Below are 25,494 nucleotides of genomic sequence, written 5' to 3'. Positions count from 1 at the left end.
CGTTTGAGTACATGCAGATCTTCCTACAGCATCCGCAACTGTTGAACTAGTAACGCCTATTTTCAGAAGCAATTATCACTTCGCTTCAAATATCGCGGAAGAACCCAGTGTCTTGAAGACCTTCCCCGGGAATGTCCATTTTTACTTTGGAACAATAAATAGTAATGCTCACATTGGTCATATAAATGGCTGAATCCACTACTGCCGTTGCTCATTTAAAAGAAGGAGGATTCACAATGACAAGCCTAGACCAAATTACAAGTAGCTGTGAGAGTGGTCGTCTTAGTTACACTCATCAAGAACACGACGAATATGAATCAGATAGTGACAATGAGACCATTGATGTGATTTGTGAGAATAGTGAACACAGTGATATGAACGATGATATAACAAAACCGTATTCGACTCGTTTAAAAAAACATCAAAACAGTACTGATATAAGTAAAATAAAATTAAGTGATAGTAGTTTAAATGCTAAAAATATATTAGGTGGAAGTAAAAGTAAAACATTTCTAATAGACAATATTTTAGGAAATATTAAAAATAAATCAGATGCAAATTTGGTTGATGAAGAGGACTATGAAGCAGCTGATGAACATAACGGTTTGTACAAAAATATTTTAATTATGTTAAGTATGCAAGGGTTGAAAATTTTTATTAGATAGAAACTATCATTGAATGCATATAAAAAGATATATATGTATGTATACGCATGTACAATGTATGTATGTAATGTATAACAAACTTTTAATTATGTCGTTTTTCTTTTCTACTTCATTTTAATTAATTACATAATTATTATAAAACTTTGATAATTTTAATATAACTTAGTAGTTCCTACGTTATATCCAAAAGTAAAATCTCAATAAAAACTAATTCTTAATAGTAAAATATAAGATGATCCAATATTCTACTACTTCCTATAATTAATGCCAATTCTAGGGTTCTGAAACATTAAGTACCCACCCCACATCTTTTCGTAATACCTGCAACATAAAGGCCAGACCCCACTAAAGCGGCGCTGCGCTGCGATCAATTCACGTGGCTAGACGGTACCTAATAGCATTACAACTACTATAAGCGGCAGCTAGCGTTATTGCTATACCAGTATGCGTGCGAGCAACATTACAAGATGTGCGATAGTGACGTGCATATAGTCATTATTTCTTTATTGTGTGCAGAAGAAAATTATTAGTGCAAAAATAATATTTTGACACTATGTGCCGCGTAGTGCAGCGACGCGGTAATGCGATATGCGGTTGCTGGCTTGTGTTTGCACATTTTATAAAGACACAACCACGCCACACAGCAGCACTCTTCAAAATAAAATCAACTTGCATTTCAAAATTACACATGTCTGTAAATTCTTATTTTCTTCTTAATCTTAAATATCATCGTCAACATCATCATGAATGGTGTCTTCAATTGGGGCTCCGTTACTGCATGAGCCGCAGATACTGTAACAGGCAATTCCTGCTTTCCGGCAGCCATATCGCACCCCACACCCAGCCGTGCATCGGCAAAATATGGTGTTGAGAATGGAATCAGGTGTCCCAGCTTATGGACGCTATCTTCTCCTCTTGCCCAGCCCCATTGAGTTTTTGTTCTTGGGCAAGTGATTGGTAAATTGCCAGGAATAGTTTTTCAATGGCCTGTTCAATACTCTCAGTTGATGCTGAAAGGTCACTGAAAGTGTCTAACATGTTTTGGGTCAGGAGAGTCATGATCTTTATGATCATATTTTAGATTCAAAAGATAATTAGATTTTTATGATTGTATTAAAGATCAATTAATAATAAAATAGAAGACCAGGAGAGCACTATAACCAAGCTTGAGTTGAATAGAAAGTCCCACACGACGGAGGCTCAATACACGTGTGGCTGGAAATTCTTCCGAAAGCCGCACCGAACTATTGGTGATAGAAAATGGTACTTTAACTGCAGAAAGATACGTACTTAAAAGGAAATGTTAAAGAAGTATGATTTCAGAATATTTATTATCTCAAAAAGAATACAAATTCACTTACTGAGATACTTAAACTAACATGATACATATATTGAGCGGCAAATCGTTATATACTATACACAATTTAAGACGTTATATTTAAAGTTACAATAATTACACAGAGTTACAATAAATACTAATTAGGTAGATACATTAATAACGAAATAGGTGGGTAACGTATAAAATAAATGTTTACAGTAATGAATAAAACACCTACACTATTTTATTATTTATTATAATGACAGCTATGAGGGTATTTGTTTATTAAGGTCTCGTTCATGGTCATAGCCGGAAGCGGTCTAATAAAATAAGTTATGAGAAATCCTTCAAAATGTGGTGTTTTAACGTTTTTTTAAAAACATTTAATGATTGTAATTCTTTAATATCTTTTGGGGGGTTGTTATACAATTTTGCCCCTTCGTACATTATATTTCTTGTTCCATATTTTGTTCTAGGTTTTATTAAGCAAATATTGAGGGCTTGCCTTGTTAGAATTTTTTGAATGTTTATTCTTTTTGTGAATGTAATTTGTGTATGTAAATCCTTAGTTAAAATTTTTCTTATGAGAATACATGTGTTATATTTATATATTTGATTTAAATTCATTAATTTTGTTTCCCGATATATTTGAACAGTAGGAGTTAGGTAGTTGTATCGAAACAAAGTTTTAATAATTTTATTTTGACTTATTTGTAAGCTTTTTAAGTTAGTTTTTTCCGCCGTTCCCCAAATTTCTACTAAATATTCTATATGTGGCTTTATCATGGAATTATATATTAAATACCGCACCTTTTTTGGGAGGCATCGGGCCATTCCACGAAGTGCTCCTGTTAGGGATGTAAGTTTGCTCCGTACACTTTCTATATGCGGTTTCCACTTTAATTGAGGATCAAGAATTAATCCCAAGTATTTCTCTTTGTTAACATTGTTAATAACTTGACTGTTTATAGTCAATGGGTTGTAATGACCAATTTCTTTATTTTTTGCAGCGAATATAATATAATTTGTTTTGCTTGTATTTATGGTTAGTAAATTTGTTTGCAACCATTCATGTAGAAGATCAAGGTCATGTTGTGCTTTTTATACTATGGTATTTATTGATTGACCCGTGTAGAATAAACTTGTGTCATCATCGTATAATGTTAAAGAAAGAAAGAAGTATATATAGTACACGTCTGGCCTAGTCTGTGTTGTAGAAAAAGACATAGAAATATATTTATTTCACATAGGGAGTGACAATAACATAACATACTGAAACAACACTCAGTAAACGTCGTGAAACTACATCAGTTCGTACAGGGGCTTTGTCAATGGGAGAAGAACTTAAAAGAAACATCTTTTAAATAAACGGCACGTACAATTTTTTCTTTCATCTTCAGTTGACACTCCGCAGACGGTACGTGTTCACGTACCGCCAGAGTCCAGACGTGTCGCTCTGTGTAATTCGTTATAATATACTATCTATCGATATATCAGAATTTGGAGATCCTCCATTCTTTTATATTCTATATTCTTTTATTTTATAAAGCCCCCTTCTTATAGCTTCTTTCGAGCCCGTCAGATGGGACTTTTCTTTATCTTTTTAATATACATTATGTTCATATCATATTTGTATTGTGCGGGTTAGGACTTTTATCCGCTTGATTGTTCTCGCAGCGAATCTCTTGGTCGCTTAATGTAAATTGTTCTAATAGCCCTCTTTCGGAGCACAAAAATACTACGTATATCCGCATTTCCTCCTAATAACAAACCGTAAGACAATTTGTTATTTTTTTTAAGTGATAACCCTCACTTCTGGGATTAATTACACAAATTAAATTTGAAAACCTGAGAGTTGAACTAGACATACATAGAATATTTAACAACGACGCGTCACTCGAACGGTTGGCTCATCGAAAAGAGCGCTCACACGGAACGCGAGAGGTCCTGCATCGTTCAAAAATTTTGTTTCAAATTTAATTTGTGTAAACCGTATGACATGATGCTATGGAAGTACGCGAATAACACCAAACGAGCTGTATTCACATCAGTCATCTGAAAGCTGCAGAACTCAGTCTATTTGCTAAGTTACTGATATTTACTATCTATGGTCAAAGGAAAACAGTCGAATCTACAAATTACAGAGTCTTGCAATCTAGCATTTCCTCTGCTTATTTTTTCATTTGGTAGTTCAAATTCAAATATATTTATATAAAATTGGATTAAAAATGACTAATTGAACATTTTAACAATTTTGTAACAAATTTGTTTTGTAAAATTTCTGGGATCATGTTGTAAAAGCATATACATCGCCTAATATAAAACTTACTAACTCGACTTAGTCAAGTAGTAAGCATAACTAGTTTATGTTTGTTCCACGTGTTAACATTATGATTGTCGTAGTTTCTAGCAAATTCCTTAATGTGCTTATGAACATTTAGAACTTTATCATGAATATATTGAGATGCAACAGTCAACATGTTTATTTCTTAAAAGTTTTCTCTTAATGATTCTTTGGGATCTAGGTTATAAATAGCGCGAGTAGTCCTCTTCTGCAGCACAAAGATGGTATTAATATCGGCTGTACTGCCCCATAAAAAAATATCATAGGACATAATACTATGAAAACAACTAAAGTAAAATAGTTGCGCAGTATCAATGTCAGTTAAATGTCTAATTTCTTAACAATATATGCTGCAGAACTAAGTTTTTTTGCCATCCTTCAATATGGTTGCAATTCGGAATGAAGAGTAATGCCAAGAAATATTTCAGATTCCACCGTTTTATCACCTCTCCGTTTAAAAAAATATTTGCATCTACATTTTTGACATTTGGCACAAATTTAATATGTTTAGTTTTATGATAATTTAATAACAGGTTATGAGCGCTAAACTAGTACACGATGTCAGATACAGATTGATTACTTCTTTATACAAAATTTGACTTCTTTTCAGTGTCATACGCAAGCAATCTACCTTGTGTTATTTTTTCTACAAAGTTTAGATAGATGATTTATGTAAATTAGGAAGAGGAACGGTCCAAGAATAGATTCTTGTGGTGCCCCCATATCGAGAGGAGTCCCAGGAGATCTCCTGCCATTCACATCGAACCTCTGAATACTATTATTTAAACGTTAGATCAGAAAAAAGGTCGAGCGCAGATCCTATTATACCACAGTGACATAGCTTCCTGAGCAGCGTTGAATATTTAACTCAATCGAAAGCCTTAGATAAATCACAGAAGATACCAAGTGCACACAGTGATTCCTCCTAGTTGAAATCGAACACAATTGTTTTATTTACTATTAACAAGAGGTTATTTTGTGAACCAATTTTATACTTTTAGCATAATATCAATGTGCAATTTGCTATCCACAGTATTGCCTTTCCGCTTTATTTTGAATAAAAGTGACGTGTCATCAGCAAAATAAACTTTAACCGCGAGTTTCTGCACCATAAATGAAAAATCGTTAATGTAGACTAAATAGAAAAACAGGCCAAGGATCAAACCCTGTTATGGATATTATGTTGTGGCACGCCTAGGTAGGCTCTATATAAACTTTCATATTTCAACTGACTATATTTCTTTTAATTGCAGTATCATCAACGTCATCCAACGTGGAGGTTGGTGGGTTAAGTGGCGCCGAGATCCTGGCTGGCCATGCCTACGCTCACTGGCTGGCTACACATCAACCTTCATCTTCCTTCTACGGTAATTATATTCTATGTTATTAAAGTAACGTCTCTTTTACTTGCTTTTTTGGTATTATTATGACAAAAACGCCAAAATATTTATATAATAAATTGGAATTGCTAGGTCAGCGCAGTCAGTTTAATTTAGAAACAAGGTTCGCTTTCAATGTCCTATCAGTCCCACTCCATCATTCCGCCTCTTTTTGAGGAAGTTTTAGGTACAGTGCCACCAAGTGCTGGAATGATATACCACCACCGTTTCGCAGCTTGAAGACTGTTGGAACTTTCCGGAAAAAAGTTAAAAACCTTATTCTTATGACTATTTGAATTCCTAGTATCTTATATTATTACATTTTATGTCTATTAATAACTCATAACAACTGGGATTGAACTTTTTGTTTGTTTCTGTTGCTAATATTTCTAAAATTGTTATTTATTTAATATTTATGTACCCATATTCTGATCAGTAGGTACTCGTAGTACCAAATTTCAAATTATCATCTTTTAAGAAAAATATTAATGGAACCTTCAATAAAACAAAAAATATTACTTAACAATTGTAGTTACTCAATGGATCACCAGGGGGCTACTGAAAATCAGCGCTGTGTCGGTATTATACCAACGCAGCATGACGCTGTGTCAGCTCCTTTTGATAGCTGCAATAACTGCCACACAGTACTTTTAAATTGTGATAATCACTATAATATTATGCACATATGATTGATATTTATATTTTTATATATTTGTGTTTTTTTAACTTAATTATATTTTTTCCTGTGTAAGTCATTTTTACTTGTATTATTCGGTGTGGTTTGTGTTTGTTATTTATAAACTTTTCATTCATTCATTCAATACGTTTTATATAGGTCTTATTTTAACACATAGAGCGGTCATTGGCAAATTTATTTTACATTTTACTTTAATTTTTCTCCGCTCAATGCTAATCTGGGGCCACGGCAGTGCCCCCGCCAAGTCGAGCAAAAACAAGCGACACGGTCGTACCATTCATTTCTCGAGGCAGTGCAAGCCATTTTCGACTCCAAGTAAAACTATCAGCCTGAATTTTCAGTTACCAAGCAGGTATTGTATAAACACGGTATATTTAATTTCATTCAATTTGAACCAGTACGTTTAAGACTTATTACTAGTAAGTTTCTTCATTTTGTCACTCACTGACTGACTGACTGATCCTCAAAAGTCTAAGGCACTTCTAGCAGACATAGATGCTTCAAATTTAGAATACAATGACGGCCTTAAAAAAAAAAAGAACCAAAATGTTTACAATATCGTTGACACCACTGTCAATCCCATGATAATTCTGAAGTTTTCCGAATGACAAGCTGCCTTGCAAATAAACGCGGGAAACGTTATACGTCCGAACAAACCATTCGTAAGCAAAATGTCTATTTGTTAGCATTTTACATATTCTTGGTTTATGCTTTGTTACAACTTTATGCCAATTTTATTTGTAAGGCCGTTAGTGTATAAATCAAGGGAAAGCCAAAAATTTTGCAATTTCGACCCAGTTATTTAGATATACCATTTGCATAAATAACTTTGTAATCCCATATATTATATGTTAGGTTACAAAGTTATATATGCAGTTGGTGTTGGTGTTTGTGTTGCAAGTTTACGTGGCACTGTCGAGAGTCACCAGTCAAAAAGAAGTGAGGTACCATCAAAAACATAACTTGTAAAAAAAACCAAGCCCTACCGTAAAAAGTTGTGACATCCATGTACCCAATAACATCCACACAATCCAATACCAAGTCAGTCAATTTATTCAGACCTTCACTTAGACCATATTAATATTAAAAATATTTTATGTTTTAAATGAATAGATTGACTTGGCCTGATTTGTTTTTTTTTTTGTACAAGTTATTTCTTGATGGCATATTGTTATACGGTTAATCTCTTTGCATGTTTATATTATGGCCTAACCTTAATTCTTATTCTTATAAATATAGTCTTCTAATTTTCTATTATTTGTGTTCCATGTCTATACTCTATAATCCAGTCTGTACAAGTCTTTACTCCAGTCGTCTGCAGTAACATTATCACTGTCATTTCGCAATAAAGTCAGCATTTTCATACGGCCGTTCCTAATATACTATCTACAGTTAGTGATAAATTAGTACCTTCTACTGTCAGTATTTAGCTGTCAATAATCTGAAGCTATCCCAATATACCCAATAACAGCCATTCCCAATATTCAGTCTATCTCTTACTTGAGATAAAAATCGTAACTATCGTTGACTTTTCTGTCCCAATAAACTTATCGACGGTTACTCACACTATCCGTATTCCGTACACGCTGTCTGTCAATAGGAGGACGTATAGCTTACTAGCGATAGAAGTTTGTATGGAAATTGCAATTCACGCGTCCCAATATAAGGCAATAAGAATGCCGTTCGTTCCCAATATACTATCTACAGATAGAGATAAATTGTCCCAATATACCCGATAAGTCATTCTTATTGCCTTATATTGGGACGCGTGAATTAAAATTTCTGTACAAACTTTTATCGCTGGTAAGCTATATGTCGTCCCAATGACAGACAGCGTGCAAAAATATAAAAGCGTGTAAAAATTTAAATTTAGTTTAGTATGAAACATGCAGTGACTTGGCATAAGTTTGAAATAGTAGTAATAACAGATTTGCGATTGGCAACGAAGTATAATCCGGCTAAGTTTGAAAGCGAACAGTTGCGACGTAGTGGATTCCTCCATTTTTTAAAAGCCGTCATCTGTCAAAATTAATTAATATATATCCTTTAAACGTTGAGGCCAGTTATCATTTATCAATAGAAGTACGTACTCTTTTGATGGGAAAATTTTTCACTGCCAATGGTACGGAATGTTTTAGGGACTCCAAATTATCATTGAGCCTTAACGAACGAACGTTTAGAGCAAGCCATACCCTCTTAAACTGACCATAAATCATAATCCAGCGGATTAAGATCGGGACTAAACGACGGCGAGTCTTCAGCTCTGATGAAGTCCAAAACATAGCTTCCAACCAAGACTGCGTAGACCGAGCTTTATGACCCGGCGCCGAATCTTGCTAGAAGGACCGTTCTTGGTTTCGTGGTGTGGTTAAGGGGCTTCACTACTTTCTCAAGAATGGTGTCTTGATACACTTGTGCCGATGTTTTGATACCTTTTTCACAAAATAATAATAGTAATGTTTTGTTTATTTTTAATTGTAACAGTATTTATGGCCTGACTAAATATATAGTACGTGTCGGAATCGCCTCAGTTGGTTGAGACTGTTGCATGGTGTAGCCGCATGCCACCCTCACTAAGATGTTATGGTGCTTGACCGTCTTGTTAAGGGTTCTGTATCTGCCAATGGCCTTGAGTGTCTGGGCGGAGCGAGACGTTGTCCCGCACCTACCGCGCACCCCGATATATTTCGCCGAGTTGGCCGCGCGGTCACGCTGCAATATGCTACCGGGCCATCATCGCGTCGTGCGTACATCTGTTGTCGAAGTATCGATACTTTCGTTATCGATGGATGGTTTATTATAAGCCGGAATTCATCTATAATATCTGTAGGGCTATTGAATATTGAGTTTCAATAATTATAGTATAGTATTGCTGAGTAGTATACTATCTATAGTATTGCTGTGTGTCACAAATATCGATGTACAGTGTGCAAAAAAGTTTTTGTCTCCATTTTACTTTCTCGTACGAAAACGGATAATATTTTTATTTTTTTTAAACGTCTAATGTATGTATATTATTATATAACATCACTGCATCGGCTTTAGGTAGTAACGTGTGTAGTAGGTAATTGTTATTCGATTTATATGGAAATAAAACAAAAATATATATTTATATATTAAATAAAATAAAAAAGTAATTATTAAAAAAATCGTATTTTATACATATGTATATTTATAATGTTATACGTATTTTTGTTTGAGATTTATTTATTTGCCACGTCGACGCGTGGCGATATCTCTTTGAATCATGGAGCGATGGTTGTTGCATCTGTAACGTTTGTGACGTAACGAGATCGCGTGACCGCTCGGCGCGGGTGTGATTGTTCGCACGAGACAATCTCTCCTGTTCGCACGCAATCATCCCTCATTTAGATTAATGTGTATGAGTTATAATGTACTGAGGGTTCGGGTGAGAAATATCACTATTCTGTGTCGTTAACGAGGTGATAGAATGTTAGAATTACATTTGTGTTGTCCGACAATACTCGGCCCCCAATCCAATTATTCTAACATTAAGTAATGTAGAGAATTGACAAGGTAAGCCAGTAATACGTTGCGATATTAAATCAAATCAAAATTAAAAAGTTGTGGAGTATTAAGAGACTCATTATTACTCTTTTAATCAAGTATGTACAGCTTGACAAAAAAAGAATGCTAGGAGAGTTTCTTGCGCCGCGTCTTCTCTCTTAGAGCGCCATTTGTTTCCGAAGCGGTAGTAGTGTTTACTATATTAGAAATGACATCAAAAAGAATTCTAAAGGAATCAATTTTGAGAAAATTAATGCCTATTTATGCCTTTTTTCACTTTACAATATTTCAAAAACAATCCGTGCAAATTTAAACTAAAGAAACTCACGTTCACTCACTAGAACATCAACGGATTTGCCCCAAATAAGCTACTAATGTTACAAAACAGCATTGATACGTAGGTCACTTATTCACCTAATTTAGTTGATACCTTACATTGCCGGTAAAACAATGTATAAGTACGTAGTTCACACTAAAAGTTTTGCGTAACTTATAAAAACAACATGTTATAACCAAAATATTATGTTTATTGCTTTTCAATATACTCTCCTTTACATTTTAAACATTTTTTCATGAGATTGAACCATTCAAAACAGGAGGACCACAGATCTGAAGGCATGTTTTCCACGTGCTGATTGAACGCTATCACTGCCTCTTCGGAATTGCTAAAGTGAAACCTCTCATCAAAACTTTGTTTGGGTGCTACGTCGGGGCTATGTGCAGGATGGGTGACGAGTTGTACTTTTTTGGAAGCTAAAATGGGTTAGTTTTATTGGCCGTGTCTGAAGAAGCGTTGTCATGATGTAGGTGAACGCGGCTTTTTGGTCGTCTTTCGCGGACTTTTTTTAACACCCTGGGTAAACAAATGGTAGAATACCACTCGGCATTAACACTCTTTTGATCTTCAAGTAAATTTGTAGATGGGACCCGTAGATAAGAAAAAAATGCTATAATTTTTTTTCCAACGTTTCTTGTCTGCCTTACTTTATTTGGCCTGTTCTCATTTTCAAACACCCATTCACAAGATTGCTGTTTTTTTTTGGGTTCATAACAATAAATCCACGTTTCTTCTCCTGTGACAATGTTATAAACAGCAATAGAATATCCGTGGTCGTATTTCATTAGCGTCTGTGAGCACCTTTCCATACGAGCCCGCTTCTGCTCCGCTGTCCGTTCATGAGGGATCTAACGACAGCAAAGTTTCCGAACTTTCAATTCTTCGTGTAAAATTTTCTGAATTTGGCTCATACCAATCCCCAATAGTCCTCGAATTGTCTCATAGGTAATATATGGGTTTTATTGAATTAGCCGCTTACCTGTAGCTATATTATTTTACGGCAGTTGAAGGCCGCCCTTCACTAAATCCGTCATGTAAAGAAACCTGACCCCTCTCAAATTCATCAAACCATCGCCTCACAGTGCTCAAGCAATGTGCTTCTCTCAATATTCAATATTCAAATTCAAATAGTCCCGAGTAGCTAGAAGTGCAAAACTTTTAGTGTGCCCCATGTACAATGCTAATCAGCGAAGCACATTGCACTATATCAAGTTTTGGAATAGTTTTATTGTAAATCGGTTGTTTTTTGTTGTTTTTTATTTTATTTTTGATTTTAAGTGAATCTGAAGTACACTCACTAATAATTTGTCTAAATATGTGTGGATCTGCTAAATTTTGCAATTCAGCAACTAACTTAAACCTATTGCAATTTAAGTACAGACAGTTAAAATTCTGCCACAGATCGCATTAAGGAGCTAACATTGATCATCATATTCGACTACGACAATTACTTGACCATAACGACGTAACGGTAGGTGACTCAAATATCCGGATAGCTATTTTTGAAGTTTAATCCTTTCGAATAAAAAGAAATCATCAAAATCGGTTGGCGCCGTATTAAGTTATTCGTCCATTTGTCGCGCACATACTTATAGCAAATTGAAGACATTGTCAGATATGGACGAATTGCAATAGGACCACTCGGGAAGCACCAGCTTTCAATTAAAAAAAGAAGTATAATATTAAATTAAGTAGTCTTAGTTGTTATATGATTTAAAAGACGGGCTGGAAATTTCTTATCAGTTCTTCTCCTCATGTCATAGCCCATTACGAACTGATGTAGCTTCTTGACGCTTACCAAGTGTTGTTGCAATATTATATTATGTTAGTGTTACTCTCTATGGTTAATAAATATAATTCTATTTCTCTTCTTTGATTTTTAACGTTACTGCAGTGTCATGTTCCAATTTGCTGAAATGAGAAAAAGAAGCAGCCAATTTGAATGAACCATTCCGCTGATTGGCAATTTCTGTCACCTTCAAAGCCTAAGTATCCTCACTGCTGACATTATAATAAACAGCCATTGACTTTCCTACGTTATATTTTTAACACACCGTTATTATTAGCTTCTTCTTCGTGACACTCTTGGCAGAGAGTTCTTGGACAACACGAAGTGACGTCTATTGGGGCAGATGTGATTCGTCTCATGAGCATTCGCCACTTTTCCCTGCTGGCCGACAGCCTGTTACACTCGTTCAATGGACACAGTAGCAGCAATGGATAGCAGACCTAATTTGGTCGGTCTATCGCATGGGCGACGTTCCTCGCACTCTGATGCCCGCCACTTTGCCCTGCACGACAAGGCGCTCGATAGACTCATTCTCGCGCCGGGACACGTGTCCAAACAACTTAAGCATGCGACTCTGTACTATCACGGAAAGGCGTTGTTTTATGCAGATTTTTTCGAGAGTGGCGTCTCCATTCTGGTGTGAAACAGGGTCCACTAAACTCCCAACATTCTCCTCCAGCACCAAATCTCCAGAGCATCAGTTTTCTTTTTCTCGACTTTTCGCAAAGCGCACGTCTCTGCTGCAAACAAAAATATGGGAAAATCAAGTGTTTGCAAGTGTTTGTTATGTTTCTGTTCTTCCATATTTTCTTCAGTTTGTGTATTGCAGTTCTTGCTATCGCCATACGGCGCTTTACGTCATCTACGCAACCTCCACTGTTTGAGATTTACATAAAACAGCACTAAGATATACAAATGATTGCACGACCTCGCAGTTCGCAATCTCTGTGAGGTCTGGCGACTTATTGTTGGCTCGATCTACAATCATTATGTTGGTTTTACTGCGGTTAATCTTTAATCCAATCTCTAGACTCACGCGCTCCTTTTTTAGAAGAAGCTCTTCCATAGGACTAATACTGGTCGCAAACAAAGTAGTATTATCGTAATAGCAACACCATCCGTCCAGTCTTCGAGAAGGCGCAGTTCTGTGTAAGCATTGAACAGAAACGGTGATATTATGCATCCTTGGCGAACGCCTGCGCTGAGGTGGAAGATTTTTAGTACCACACTTAAATTTTTTACATATGTATTTAATAAGTAAAAATATATTTGAACGTAATTTTAACGCAACCTCCTAACAGACCTCGGACCAGTTTGAAACTTTACGCACTTATCAAGGACTGATGACAGTTCAATCATCAATATAGGCTGTCTTATTCTTCGACCATGATCTTCAGAATTAACGATTTTTTTTTTCAGTCCAAACCCGGTGGTGTGCTACGATGAAAGTATGATCGTTAATTAAATAATAGTTAAAAAACTAAAAAACATGCTTTGATGGAAATATAATTAAAAATATAAGTAGAAAGGCACTCCATTAGTGCCGAAAAAACTGTATTTTATTGTAAAGAAGCATTGCAGTCATTTTGAAAATTTCTTTAAATACACCCCGTATTTATATTCAGTATTGTTTTTCAATCAATTTGTGGTTTTGAACAAAAATCAGCTGTGTGATTTTAAGAAACCACGAATATCAGCATAATTATCGAAAGAAAAAAAAACATATTTATATATTTTATAAAATATTATGCCATAAAAAACCTTTTTCGGGTTCGAACTAATGCTATTGGGAACTAGATATTAAACCTGACGCCTAAGACCACTCCGGTATACGTTGAAATTAATGATTCAACTTCACTCCTACTTCACGGCTGGCTGTAATGCGACATGCGATCGATACGAGATTGGTAATGTTGATTTTGAGGAAGTGTAAGTAATGCGAGATTGAGGTGTTATTATTGACAAAAAGCTGAAATTCACGTCTCATAATAGTGAACCACTGTACCACTAAAGCAGCACAGAGGTTGGGCTTTTTGTAAAAGAAATACCAAAGGTAACAAATTACCTAAAACTAAAATTATACTCTACGGAGTTAATCGTCGCCATCTCGAATATGCAAGTATTGCATCGTGTTCTTTTTAAACAAAACCAATCTCACCGAGCAGAGCCGAAAAAAAAATACCTGTAAAATGTATTCTAAGTTAAACACTATTTTTAATATTCAATAGTATATTATGAATTTATAATATAAGTGACCTAAGTTGCTCACTATACACGAGGCTGCGAGCTGCAGTCGAGGGCGTAAATCAGCCGAATGTCACTTGAGAGGAAAAACAAACATGTTTTGCATAAATCGTTTAATCATCGGAAATGGCACACAAGAACAACATACAGCCTACTACAAAATTATAATTTTAGTGATAAAATGCATATATTTTACAACAAATTATTGTGAATTTTAAATAATTTGATAGTTCTTAATATTTTTGAATTTGAATTTGTAATTTTTATATGATTGTTCATTGTGTTTACTCATTTTGGCGCCAATACATTGAACAATATTTTGTGATATTAAAATGGAGTGGGGTGATAAAGAGAACCGCATCGCTGTGATTGCATTACACAAAGTAGGTATGGAGCCAAATGCAATTTTAAAACTCTCCATACGCTTGGTATTTAGTAAAATGTTTGTGTACCGGGCTATTAATAGAGACTATATAATATAAAAGAGAGTCGTTTCAGGTAATTTCCTAACTGATAATTTAAAAAAAAATAGGGTGGTGAAATCGGAAGAACTACTGAAGCGCTACGCAAAGGGAGGAGGATTTCTTTTTACAATTGAGCACCATTTTATTGCCCTGTGCTTCCCCAGGGCTTACAAAGAAAAGGGGAGTCTCAGGTCCAAGGGTGTCGTAAGAGGCGACCAAGGGCTTTTTAGAAGTGGGAGACTCACGCTGCTGTCTTATGACGTCAGCACATTCGGGCCAGACTCGTCCGGGTTAATTATCAAACTCGCACAGAATACCGGCGTGAATTAGTGCCTAGTGCCGCTATGTTTCGCATAGGTTAGTGTCGAGGACAGCCCTAGTTCAATACGTCAGTTATAGCAGCATCTGATTGCAAAAAACAGGCGTATCGAACTTGGGTTGCGGCGCTGGGCTCCGAACTGCATAGTTCTAAAGAGGAAATACAACCGTGACTCCAGATTCTTTAAGTGGCAAATCGTCCGTGCGAAATCGAAGCACGTTGTCAAAATCGGTGAGCAGCTTTCCAGTTACCCGATTGGAACATATAAGTTCTGGTCATTGTCGAAAACTGCTCTTGGTAACTTTAACCAGCCGTCCCTGCCACCGTTGTACATGAGAAATCACATCCTGGCCCATATGGCAAAAGAGAAAGCCAATCTATTGTGCGCTCTTTTTGCCTCCAACTCGACTCTTGACGACAACGGCAAAACACCGCCGACTATCCGCGGTGTCAGAGCTCAATGCCTGAAGTACAGTTCAGACAGAAAACTGTTAGGCGAGCTCTGTTGGACGTCAGGAAGTCGAGCGGGCCGGATGGCATTTCTCCAATCGTGCTTATAACGTGTGCCCCTGAGTTGACACCGGTGCTAACGCGTTTATTCCGGCACTCTTATTCAAAAGGCGTAGTCCCTGAGTCATGGAAGTCAGTCCTTCTCCATCCGATCCAAAACAAAGGAGACAGTTCAGATCCGGTAAACTACAGGCTTATAACTATTACTCATTGCTGTCCAAAATCATGGAGAGCATAATTAACCGCCAGCTCTTGGCATATCTAGGGTCACCAGTTGATCAACGACCGACGGCTTTCGCCATGGTCGGTCGGCAGGCGATCTGTTGCGTTGAGACGTCGCTTCATTGTGCGTCTTCTACCTCATTCATCACGGGGAGTGTTCCGAAGAGCTGTTTCACCTGATTCCTGCCTGTGAAATCCACCTTCGCACGACACGCCATAAATTAGCATAAAGTCGGTCTTCAAGAGAGCTGAAGACTTAATCCGCAGGATTATGTACATTAAAAAATTTGGTGCCTTCAAAATTAATTTATTATAGGAACCCACCACCGCTATTAGATTCAGATCTTTGTTCAAATCAAATTCTTCGAGCATACTAGAAACAGGCGCCTCTTAAAGCTGTATTGATAATATATTTACCAAATAAAAAGCTATTTTTCTGCCAGTAATTTGAAAACTGAGATCAGACCATGGGTTAATCAGCCTCTTTTAATATTGAGCTAATTTATTAGCTCATTTTTTTTATTCTTACTACCCTCTAAATTAATATCGCTTAAATTCTCTCTTAATTTTTAATTCAAATATAACATACTCCAAATGAGATGTAAATATCATACTTTTTTTAAATAATTCAAACAGAGTTTGTTTCTGTATTTATTTCTAAGACTGTCAAATCAGGCGGTCACTTGTAATGATTGGGTAAAAGCCAGCATAGGAGCAGACAGCGGCTATAAATTGAAATTGAAATTCAAAAACACTTTACTTATGTAGGTCACGGAAATGACACTTATGAATGTCAAAAAAATAAAAATATTGTTTCTTATTGAATTTACCGCTACTTCGTAAAGGATTCAGCTAATGAGAAGAAGTAGCAAGAAACTCATTGCCACTCTTTTAAGTCAAGATTTACATTTTAATTGTTTTACAAATCTTATATAATACAGAGTAGAGCTACACGCGCGACATTAAATGAACACATAGGAACTTAACCATAATCATAAAAAAATTCAAAAATATCTAGCGTAGGCACTGACACTTTCTTCTTCCGTAGCCGTAGCCATCAGAACTCGTAGGTGAATAGCGCCCACGTAACGGGTGATTAAAATTGATTTTTCAATCCTCAGTTAAACAACTAGATAAGGTAAATTCGACGGATAGCGCAATTTCGAATTTTTCAATAGGCAGATAGAGGTTATCGAACGAATTAGGACTATATCGGGTGATTATATTTATCGGCCCCTTTGGGAGCCGGTTAAGAGCTATCGGTGGGATAATTAGGACGTGTTTTTAAGGTTTTTAGGCTATATTTTTGCCTTTTCTTTGTTGGTGACGTCGTGAGTTTTTTTATTTTCTAAAACTGCACGGTATTTCGTCACGAACTCGGTCAAGTGGCTCACTTCCGATTATCTAAAGTTCGTAGCACGGTCCCGCTTTTTTTCGTTCCTTGTACTAAGAAGTAAGGACCACGAAAACAAATTTAAATTGAAATAAACTGAAAATCGAGGTAAGTTGTTATTAATTGTTATTAATTATTGTCTAATGTCAAACAAACATCCTTTCTCTGCCTTATGCGTTAAATAATATATATGTCCATCTCGCTTGCACGTATGAAGTGTGAAGTTGCATCGACAATACCACAGACTACAACAGAATACAATTATTCTTTGGATATAAAGCAAGAATATCAAGAATTATTTCGTAAAATATGCTCCATGTTGTTATAATGAAATTCTTTCAGCGCAGAACTGTCAAAACGTGCAATTATAAATTTTCTCATAGAAAATATGTCCATACAAAACAAATATGATATGAATATGAAAATAAAAAAAATATTTTAACAAAAAAAACAACTGACTTCAAAAACACTATTCCAAAACAATAGATATAATATGCACTAAAAAGTATAAAAATAATTGCGTATTTTCATACAATCTAATTAATTAATCTAATTCTAGTTACGATAATTGTTATTTTTGGAATCGGATCGGCGGAAGGCCGCCGCGACCCGCTCTCGCATCTCGTCTCCTCACGACTCAAGCACATCACACCTATAACTATATAGTTATAGGTGAGATGTGTCCAAGATAGGTTTGCATATGCATGTAGTTACAAACCTATCTTGGATGACACCGGCTCCAAAAATTACAATAATCGTTACTAGAATTAGATTAATTAATTAGATTGTATAAAATTACGCAATTATTTTATACATTTTGGTGCATATTATATCTATTGTTTTGGAATAGTGTTTTTGAAGTCGGTTGTTTTTTTTTTCTTAAAATATTTTTATTTTTTGATTTTAGTAAATTTGAAGTAACTAACTAACAATTTATCTAAATATGTGTACATATACAAAAATTTTCAATGTAGCAATGAACGTAAGTGCTTTGCAATTTGATTACAGACAGTTAGATATTCTACCATAGATCGCACCCTTACTGTAAGTCGGTAAGGAGTCCCATTGATCATCATATTCGACTACGACAATTACTTGACCATAACTATGTTATGGTAGATGACTTTAATATCCGGATAGCATAAAAAAGATTCGGCCGAGTATCGTTAATTTGCTCCTAAGAGTTGAAGAGTTCCGTTACTTTGTCATGGATCCCGTAATCAGAACCTTTCCAAACTTACTTGGGCCGATACTCAAGTAATGGTGAGGAGATTTGTAATATGTTCGGAGATTTTTTTCATTCAAACTTTCTCAACAACACAGTTTCCGTCAATAATAAAGAAAAAGTAGTCATCCATAACTCGCTCAGTGATATTTCCCATATAGAAATAAGTGAAGAAGAAGTTCTTAAACTATTCAAAGGCTTGGATCCATACAAGTCTGCTGGTCCCGATAACATTCCACCCTTACTGATCATCAGGTGCGCCGATAATCTCTGTACTCCCATGACACTTCTTTATAGACGTTCCAAAAATGAATGCATCTTAGCTGATATCTGGAAGAAAGCCTTTATCACACTAATTCATAAAAGTGGCCCTAAAGACCGAGTGGAAAACTATAGACCAATTTCTAAACTATGTGTTTTTGCCAAAGTTCTAGAAAAAATAGTGCATAAGCAAATTCAATTTGCCCTAAAACACATATTTAGTGAAAATCAACATGGCTTTCTTCATGGAAGATCAACCACATCGAATTTGCTTCTTTGCACTGAAACACTGTCAAAGTATATGTCGGAGCCTTCCCAAGTAGATGTCATATACACTGACTTTAAGAAAGCATTTGATAGAATTGACCATTCTATTCTTCTTGACAAATTACTACAAATAGGGATTCGAGGCAACTTATATCGATGGTTTTCAGCTTATATCGCCAATAGATGTCAAGTCGTTGTTCTAAATGGTTTTAAATCTGCTACTATGTGTATTCCTTCAGGAGTCCCACAAGGATCCATTCTGGGCCCCCTCTTATTTAATATTTTCGTAAATGACATATCCTCTAATTTTAAACATTCCAAAATAATACTTTACGCTGACGATATGAAAATACTTTGCCCGGTTAATTGTGTTAGAGACGCTGAACTTTTACAAACTGATCTAGATAAATTTGTTAGTTATTCTGCAGAACACAAATTAGATCTCAATATTTCAAAATGCTTTATTTGCACATATACTAGAAAACAGAATGTCATACATGAAAATTACTCAATATCTGGAACATCAATAACAAGAGTATCATCCATTAAAGATCTCGGAGTCATCTTTGATTCAAAGCTTCTATTTGATCTACACATAAACAATATAATCATTAAGGCTAATAAAACATTAGGGTTTATCATAAGGATGTGTTCGGAACTAACATCAATTAAACTGATGAAAATATTATACTGTGCTTACGTTCGTAGCCATCTAGAATACGCATCTCAAGTATGGAATCCAGTTTATAATGTGTACATTAACCGCATTGAATCTATACAGAAAAGATTCATACGTTACTTACAATTCCGTACAAAAAACTATTACCATAATTACATGTCACGCTGTCAAAAATTTCATTTTTTGCCTCTCCAAGAAAGACGACGTGTTGCAGACATTACTTATATACTAAATATAGCAAACGGTAGAGTTAACTGTGCAGAACTGCAAGAGCAGATTGGCTTACGAACCACTGTCAGCTCCCAAAGGCGGGGCAACCTACTAGAAATACAATCAGTAAAATGTAATTACAGACAGAACAGTTTTCTTATAAGAGCATGCAAAATTATAATGAAGTTAATAGTGAATACGATCTTGACTTATTCAAGACGACACCATTTCCATTTAGAAGTCAAGTAAATAAAAACTTTTTTTTATATAAAGCAATGTAGATTATATAATATTATATTTAATGTAGGTAAACGACTATACACAATAAATTGTTATTATTTGTGAAAACTTGTAAATAGCTATGTGCTGTATAATAGATTAATTTTTAATATGTATCTAGCTGTAAGTTTTCTAAAGTTGTAAAATAAAATGAAAAATAAAAATAAATAAATAAACTCTCACCCAACTATCTTTGAAGTATATCCTTTCCAATAAAAAAAGAATCATCGAAATCAGTTCGCACGATATTGAGGTATTCGTACATTTATCATCCACCTTGCTATACGTATGTACAGCAAATTTAAGACTTTCATGCTTTTCTCATGGATGCCATTGTTAGATCTTAGCCAAATTACAATGGGACCACACGGGAAGCACCAGTTTTCAAATAAAAAAAGAATTATCAAAATCGGTACACCAGTCGAAAGCTTTGAGGTAACAAACGTAAAAAAAGAACATACCGACGAATTGAGAATCTCCTCCTTTTTTTAAAGTCGGTTTATAATTATGGGTCCCAAATCGAAATAAAACTATCCTATCTCATTGATTCACTCATCATTAAATTCCGTTCATTAGTTTAGGAGTCAAGCGCGGACAAACAACGTGTCACGTAATTTATACATATTAAGATATATAATCTATTAATAACATATATAATCTATTAATAAACAATATAGTAATTCAAACTGAGCAGGAATTTGCTTCTGCTCTCTAGATTTTTTTTCTGACATTCCTATTTCTGCGTAGGTCACTCTAAAAGTTATGCGTAACTAAAAAAAAACAACACGTTATAACCAAAATGTTTATTGCTTTTCAAAATACTCTCCTTTACATTTTAAACATTTTTTCATGCGATCAAACCATTTTTTTAAACAGGAGGACCGCAGAACTGAAGACATGTTTTCTACGTGCTGCTTGACTATCACTACCTCTTTGGAGTTGGTAAAAGTGAAACCTCTCATCAAATCTTTGATTTTGGGGAAAATACAGAAATAACAGGATGATAGGTTGGGGCTATGTGCAGGATGAGTGACGAGTTGTACTTTTTCGAAAGCTAAAAATGACTTTGTTTTTTTGGCTGTGTGTGAAGAAGCGTTGTCATAGTGTAGGAGAACGCGACTATTTGGTCGTCTTTCGCGGACTCTTTTTTCACCCTGGGTAAACAAGTGATAGAATACCACTCGGAATCAATAGTAACTCTTTTGATCTTCAAGTGGAATTGTGCAGATGGGACCTGTATCTGAGAAAAAGAATGCCGCCTCTGCTCCGCTGTCAGTTCATGAAGTTTACAACGACAACAAAGTTTCAGAACTTTCAATTCTTCGTGTAAAATTTCTGAATTTGGCTCATACCAATCCCCAATAGTACCCGACTTGTCTCATAGGAAATCCGCTGGTTTTCTTTAATTAGCCGCTTAAAAGTAGCCACATTATTTCGTTCACGAAATTCGTCATCCAAACCATAGCCTCACGGTGCTCAACCAAAAGCATTTTGAAGACGACGCACAGTCTTGCGGAGAGAGATATCCCGCCAATTGCTTTATTCGAAATTCAAATAGTACCGATTAGCTAGAAGTGCAAAACTTTTAGTGTGCCCCACGTATATGACGAAGTAAACGATGTTTTATCTGACATCGTGTACTGGTTTAGCGCTAATAACCGTATGTTAAATAGTTACCTATATAGTTAACGTGCTAAATGTCAAAATGTAGACGTGATTGTTTTGTATAAACGTAGAGGTGATAAAACCAGTGGAATCTGCTACATTTCTAGTCTCTTGAGTGGCTAATAGATTTAGTTCTGCAGCATACGCAGTTAAAAAGATTTTGACAATTAACTGACTGAATTTGATACGGCGCGACTAGATTATTTCAGTTCTTTTCATAGTATTAAGTCCTATGGGCTAGTGCAGCCGATATTTACATTCTTACAGCATCCTTGTGCTGTAGAAGAGGGCTAATCTCGCTATTCATGACCTATATCTCAATATATTCTTGATAATGCTATTTATGTTCATAAGTACATTAGCAAATTAGCTAGGAACTGTGATAATCATGATGTTGACAACAGGAACAAACATACTATATAACATCCGTCAACCTTCGTGTACGGACCTTTAAACACTAACACTCACCTGGTCGCGTTCATTCACAATAAACGACATTGAATACATGAAAATTCTTGCAAATAGCGTTTAATGTCAAAAATGTGAAGTAAACCCTCTAATAGGCAAAGCTAACAGAACATACACGGTATCGTAGTTCCGATGATGCGTCCGAAGATGTTCGTCGAATTGTCGCCAGCCGACGCGACGGACGGTGGTCGCGACTTCGCACCGAGGTGTTAGTAAACAGCTGCCGCTTCGATAATTACCAACAAAGCTTACGTGTTTGTCCACCGCCTTAACAAGCCCTAGCTATAGTTCGTACGAGAATGTTACGTGACATTTTATGAAGCACGCAGTCAAATACCTTAACACACGATAAAAAACCTTAGTAAACCTTAACACTAGTAAACAGATAATATTTAATGTCATATTAACAATCATTTTGGCCAAACCCTTTTTTGACTAGAGATACTGTGATCACCTAGAAAATGTATGAGTTAAGATCTTGCAATGCTAATGAAGAAGTGGCCAGTTTACGCCTTAAAATTACCTACTTGCCAAAAACAAATAACTATAAAATACAAGGGTAAGTAATACTGGCAAATCTTGAACATTATCGCATAGACTATCTTAGACTACTGGGGCAGATATTTTAACAATTTATTTCAATAAAATTGACACTAATTTTTGTTACTTAGTTTGTTGTTTTTATTATTCTGAAACTATTATGACAATTGTTTTATAAATGAAACCAAAACCTATGATAATATTAATTTAAAATGCCAAGAAACATTGAGATATGTAAAAATACTTATGTAAACTGTTAGCAGTCTGTTAGCGAGGACATCACTCGCTATACTCTTGGCACAATACTCTGTTGATACAAGAGTTGTCAAACTGCGCAGGCGAAATGTAAACAAACTGATTGTGTTTATAGCCACTTAACGAGAAGCTGTTACAATTCCGATTACTGTTCGAAAAAATTTAAGGTGTGTTTGTCTCTAGTGAGAGCAGCTACTTTGTAAATGAGGACATACATACGGACGTATATACTAACTTTTGACTTTCATTACAATCTTGTATGATATGAGTCAGCTTCCTTAACTTTGAGATCCGCAAACAAAAACACTTTTATAGAACTTCATTGCTAATACCTGAGACATAAGAAGTGTTTCAACACTTTATTGATATTTTGTTTTTTATTAATTTTATTGCATAGCAGATGGCAGTTCAAAAGAATTATATGAAAAATAGTTTTTTTTATGAGCGAGGACTTTCAGCTGATCGTAATTGAGAAGTCCTGCCCATTACTTGCAGTGCCACTCAGAACTCTTGGAAAACCCGAAAATTCTAAGCAGCACTACAATTGCGCTCGTCACCTTGATATAATTAGCCCAGTAATTTCACTAGCTACGGCGCCCTTCAGACCGAAACACAATAATGCTTAAACATTATTCCTTCACGGCAGATATAGGCGCTGTTGTGGTACCCATAAACTAGCCGGCATCTTGTGCAAAGGAGCCTCCCACTGGTATAGTTTGTGTTAGAAATAGCTAAAAAACAAATTCACAATAAAAGATTGATCCATTGTAACGTCTACGAGATCTAGACATTAAAGTATCCGTTACAAGTCATACTTATCTATATAATGTCACTTATGTCATTAAAGATGTTTTTATTTTTATTTTGTAGATGACAAAAGCAGTAGAAGACCGCGCCGAGCAGGGCCTGAAAGAAAGCCACGACAAGCGTACAGCGCAAAACAACTGGAGCGACTCGAAGCAGAATTCAAACTTGACAAATACTTAAGCGTTTCGAAGAGAATGGAGCTTTCAAAAGCATTGGGCCTTACGGAGGTGCAAATAAAAACATGGTTCCAGAATAGGAGAACAAAATGGAAAAAACAATTGACATCTCGTTTGAAAATCGCACAACGGCAGGGACTTCTACCGGGACATATCTTAGGACATACCCACCAAGCTTATTCCCTTTTGAACCCGTACGCTTATGCACCATTAAGTTGCGTCTTCACACCTGTAACTATGACGTCATCACCACCATAATCAAATTAGGAAATCGTTTATGATTTATATGCAAACAGAATTACAATCACTATTAGATCTAAAAGAGACGAATCAAATTTGTTATGTTGATTGATAGAGCATGATCTGACTGATTCAAACTGCAAACAACAAATATTATGTTCCTTGAATAAACCGTATTATAGGTAGGTAAGTAAGGTGGGTAGGTACCTATCAAAGTTTGCTATCAAATAGTGTGCATCGACTTGTTAATTATGTGTTTGTTGAGCGATTACTGCTAACTATGTCCCAATCCTGCGCAGTTGCTAATCACTGATGAATAGCAACAATCTATTTAAATTCGCTTAGTATTGTTTTACATCTGTTTATATTATATCGATCACAATTCTGTAAAGCTTCATCACATTGCTTTTTTTTATGAAAATAAGGAACGAGACGAGCAGGACGTTCAGCTGATGGTAATTGATACCCATTACAATGCAGTGCCGCTCAGGATTCTTAAAAAAACACTAAAATTCTGAGCAGCACTAAAATTGCGCTTGTCACCTTGAGACATAAGATGTTAAGTCTCATTTGCCCAGTAATTTCACTAACTACGGCGTCCTTTAGACCGAAACACAGTAATGTTTACATATTACTGCTGCACGGCAGAAATACGCGCTTTAAAAATTCTTCTCCTTTTCTATGGTTATCTAAATTTTCCTAGACGCTTAGAATTAAAAACTTATTGGTGGCGTATTATAAATAATCAAACACCACGTTTATATTTACAATGCTTAACTAGATAATAGCTAAAATTACCTTTTTATTAAAGGGGACACGTGGGGTGGTGTTATAAAAGTAGATAAATAGTGAACTGATCACTAAGAAGGAGATTGTAAGTGATCCTGCGAGGGTGGGAGGGAGAAATATATCCCGTAAAACTGTTATTTATGGACACATTGCTGTTTTTGATCCAAACGTATTTTCGCATGTTAGTAATGTATGTATAATGTAAATTTTGTAGAGAGCAACGTATAAAAGAGGTTTTCGTTTGTGTGCGCATCATGAAATAACTACTGGATAGATCTCAATTAAATTTTGTTTTAGTCCTTGACACTTGAGCCTTATCTATAAACATATAACAGGATGAACTGGTTTGGCCTAGGATAAACTAGTTTGTACTAAGATCGGGTTGGGGCGGTAACATAATATATATCTTTGTTAACATTATTAC

The 25,494-nt window shown here is 35.5% G+C and overlaps 1 protein-coding gene across 1 annotated transcript; it reads left to right on the top strand.

Annotated features, from left to right (window-relative positions):
- Nucleotides 1–77: 77 nt before the first annotated feature.
- LOC126967220 (homeobox protein koza-like) lies at nucleotides 78–25,494 on the top strand. Its single transcript, XM_050811711.1, has 3 exons — nucleotides 78–603; nucleotides 5,581–5,694; nucleotides 23,929–25,494. The coding sequence occupies exons 1-3, from the start codon at nucleotides 186–188 to the stop codon at nucleotides 24,297–24,299; spliced, it is 903 nt and encodes a 300-aa protein (XP_050667668.1). The 5' UTR covers nucleotides 78–185; the 3' UTR covers nucleotides 24,300–25,494.

The sequence above is a fragment of the Leptidea sinapis genome, chromosome 12, assembly GCF_905404315.1.
Source record: "Leptidea sinapis chromosome 12, ilLepSina1.1, whole genome shotgun sequence".
Taxonomy (NCBI): domain Eukaryota; kingdom Metazoa; phylum Arthropoda; class Insecta; order Lepidoptera; family Pieridae; genus Leptidea; species Leptidea sinapis.
The sequence above is the reverse complement of the archived record's forward strand: the minus strand, read 5'-3'. Positions and strand labels throughout refer to the sequence as shown.

Bases quoted from the DNA above. Each gene is read 5' to 3' on its own strand.
- LOC126967220 (XM_050811711.1), top strand. From the start codon at position 186: ATGGCTGAATCCACTACTGCCGTTGCTCATTTAAAAGAAGGAGGATTC. The intron at 604-5,580 runs GTTTGTACAAAA...TTTTAATTGCAG, and splicing joins AGCAGCTGATGAACATAACG to TATCATCAACGTCATCCAAC. The intron at 5,695-23,928 runs GTAATTATATTC...TTTATTTTGTAG, and splicing joins ACCTTCATCTTCCTTCTACG to ATGACAAAAGCAGTAGAAGA.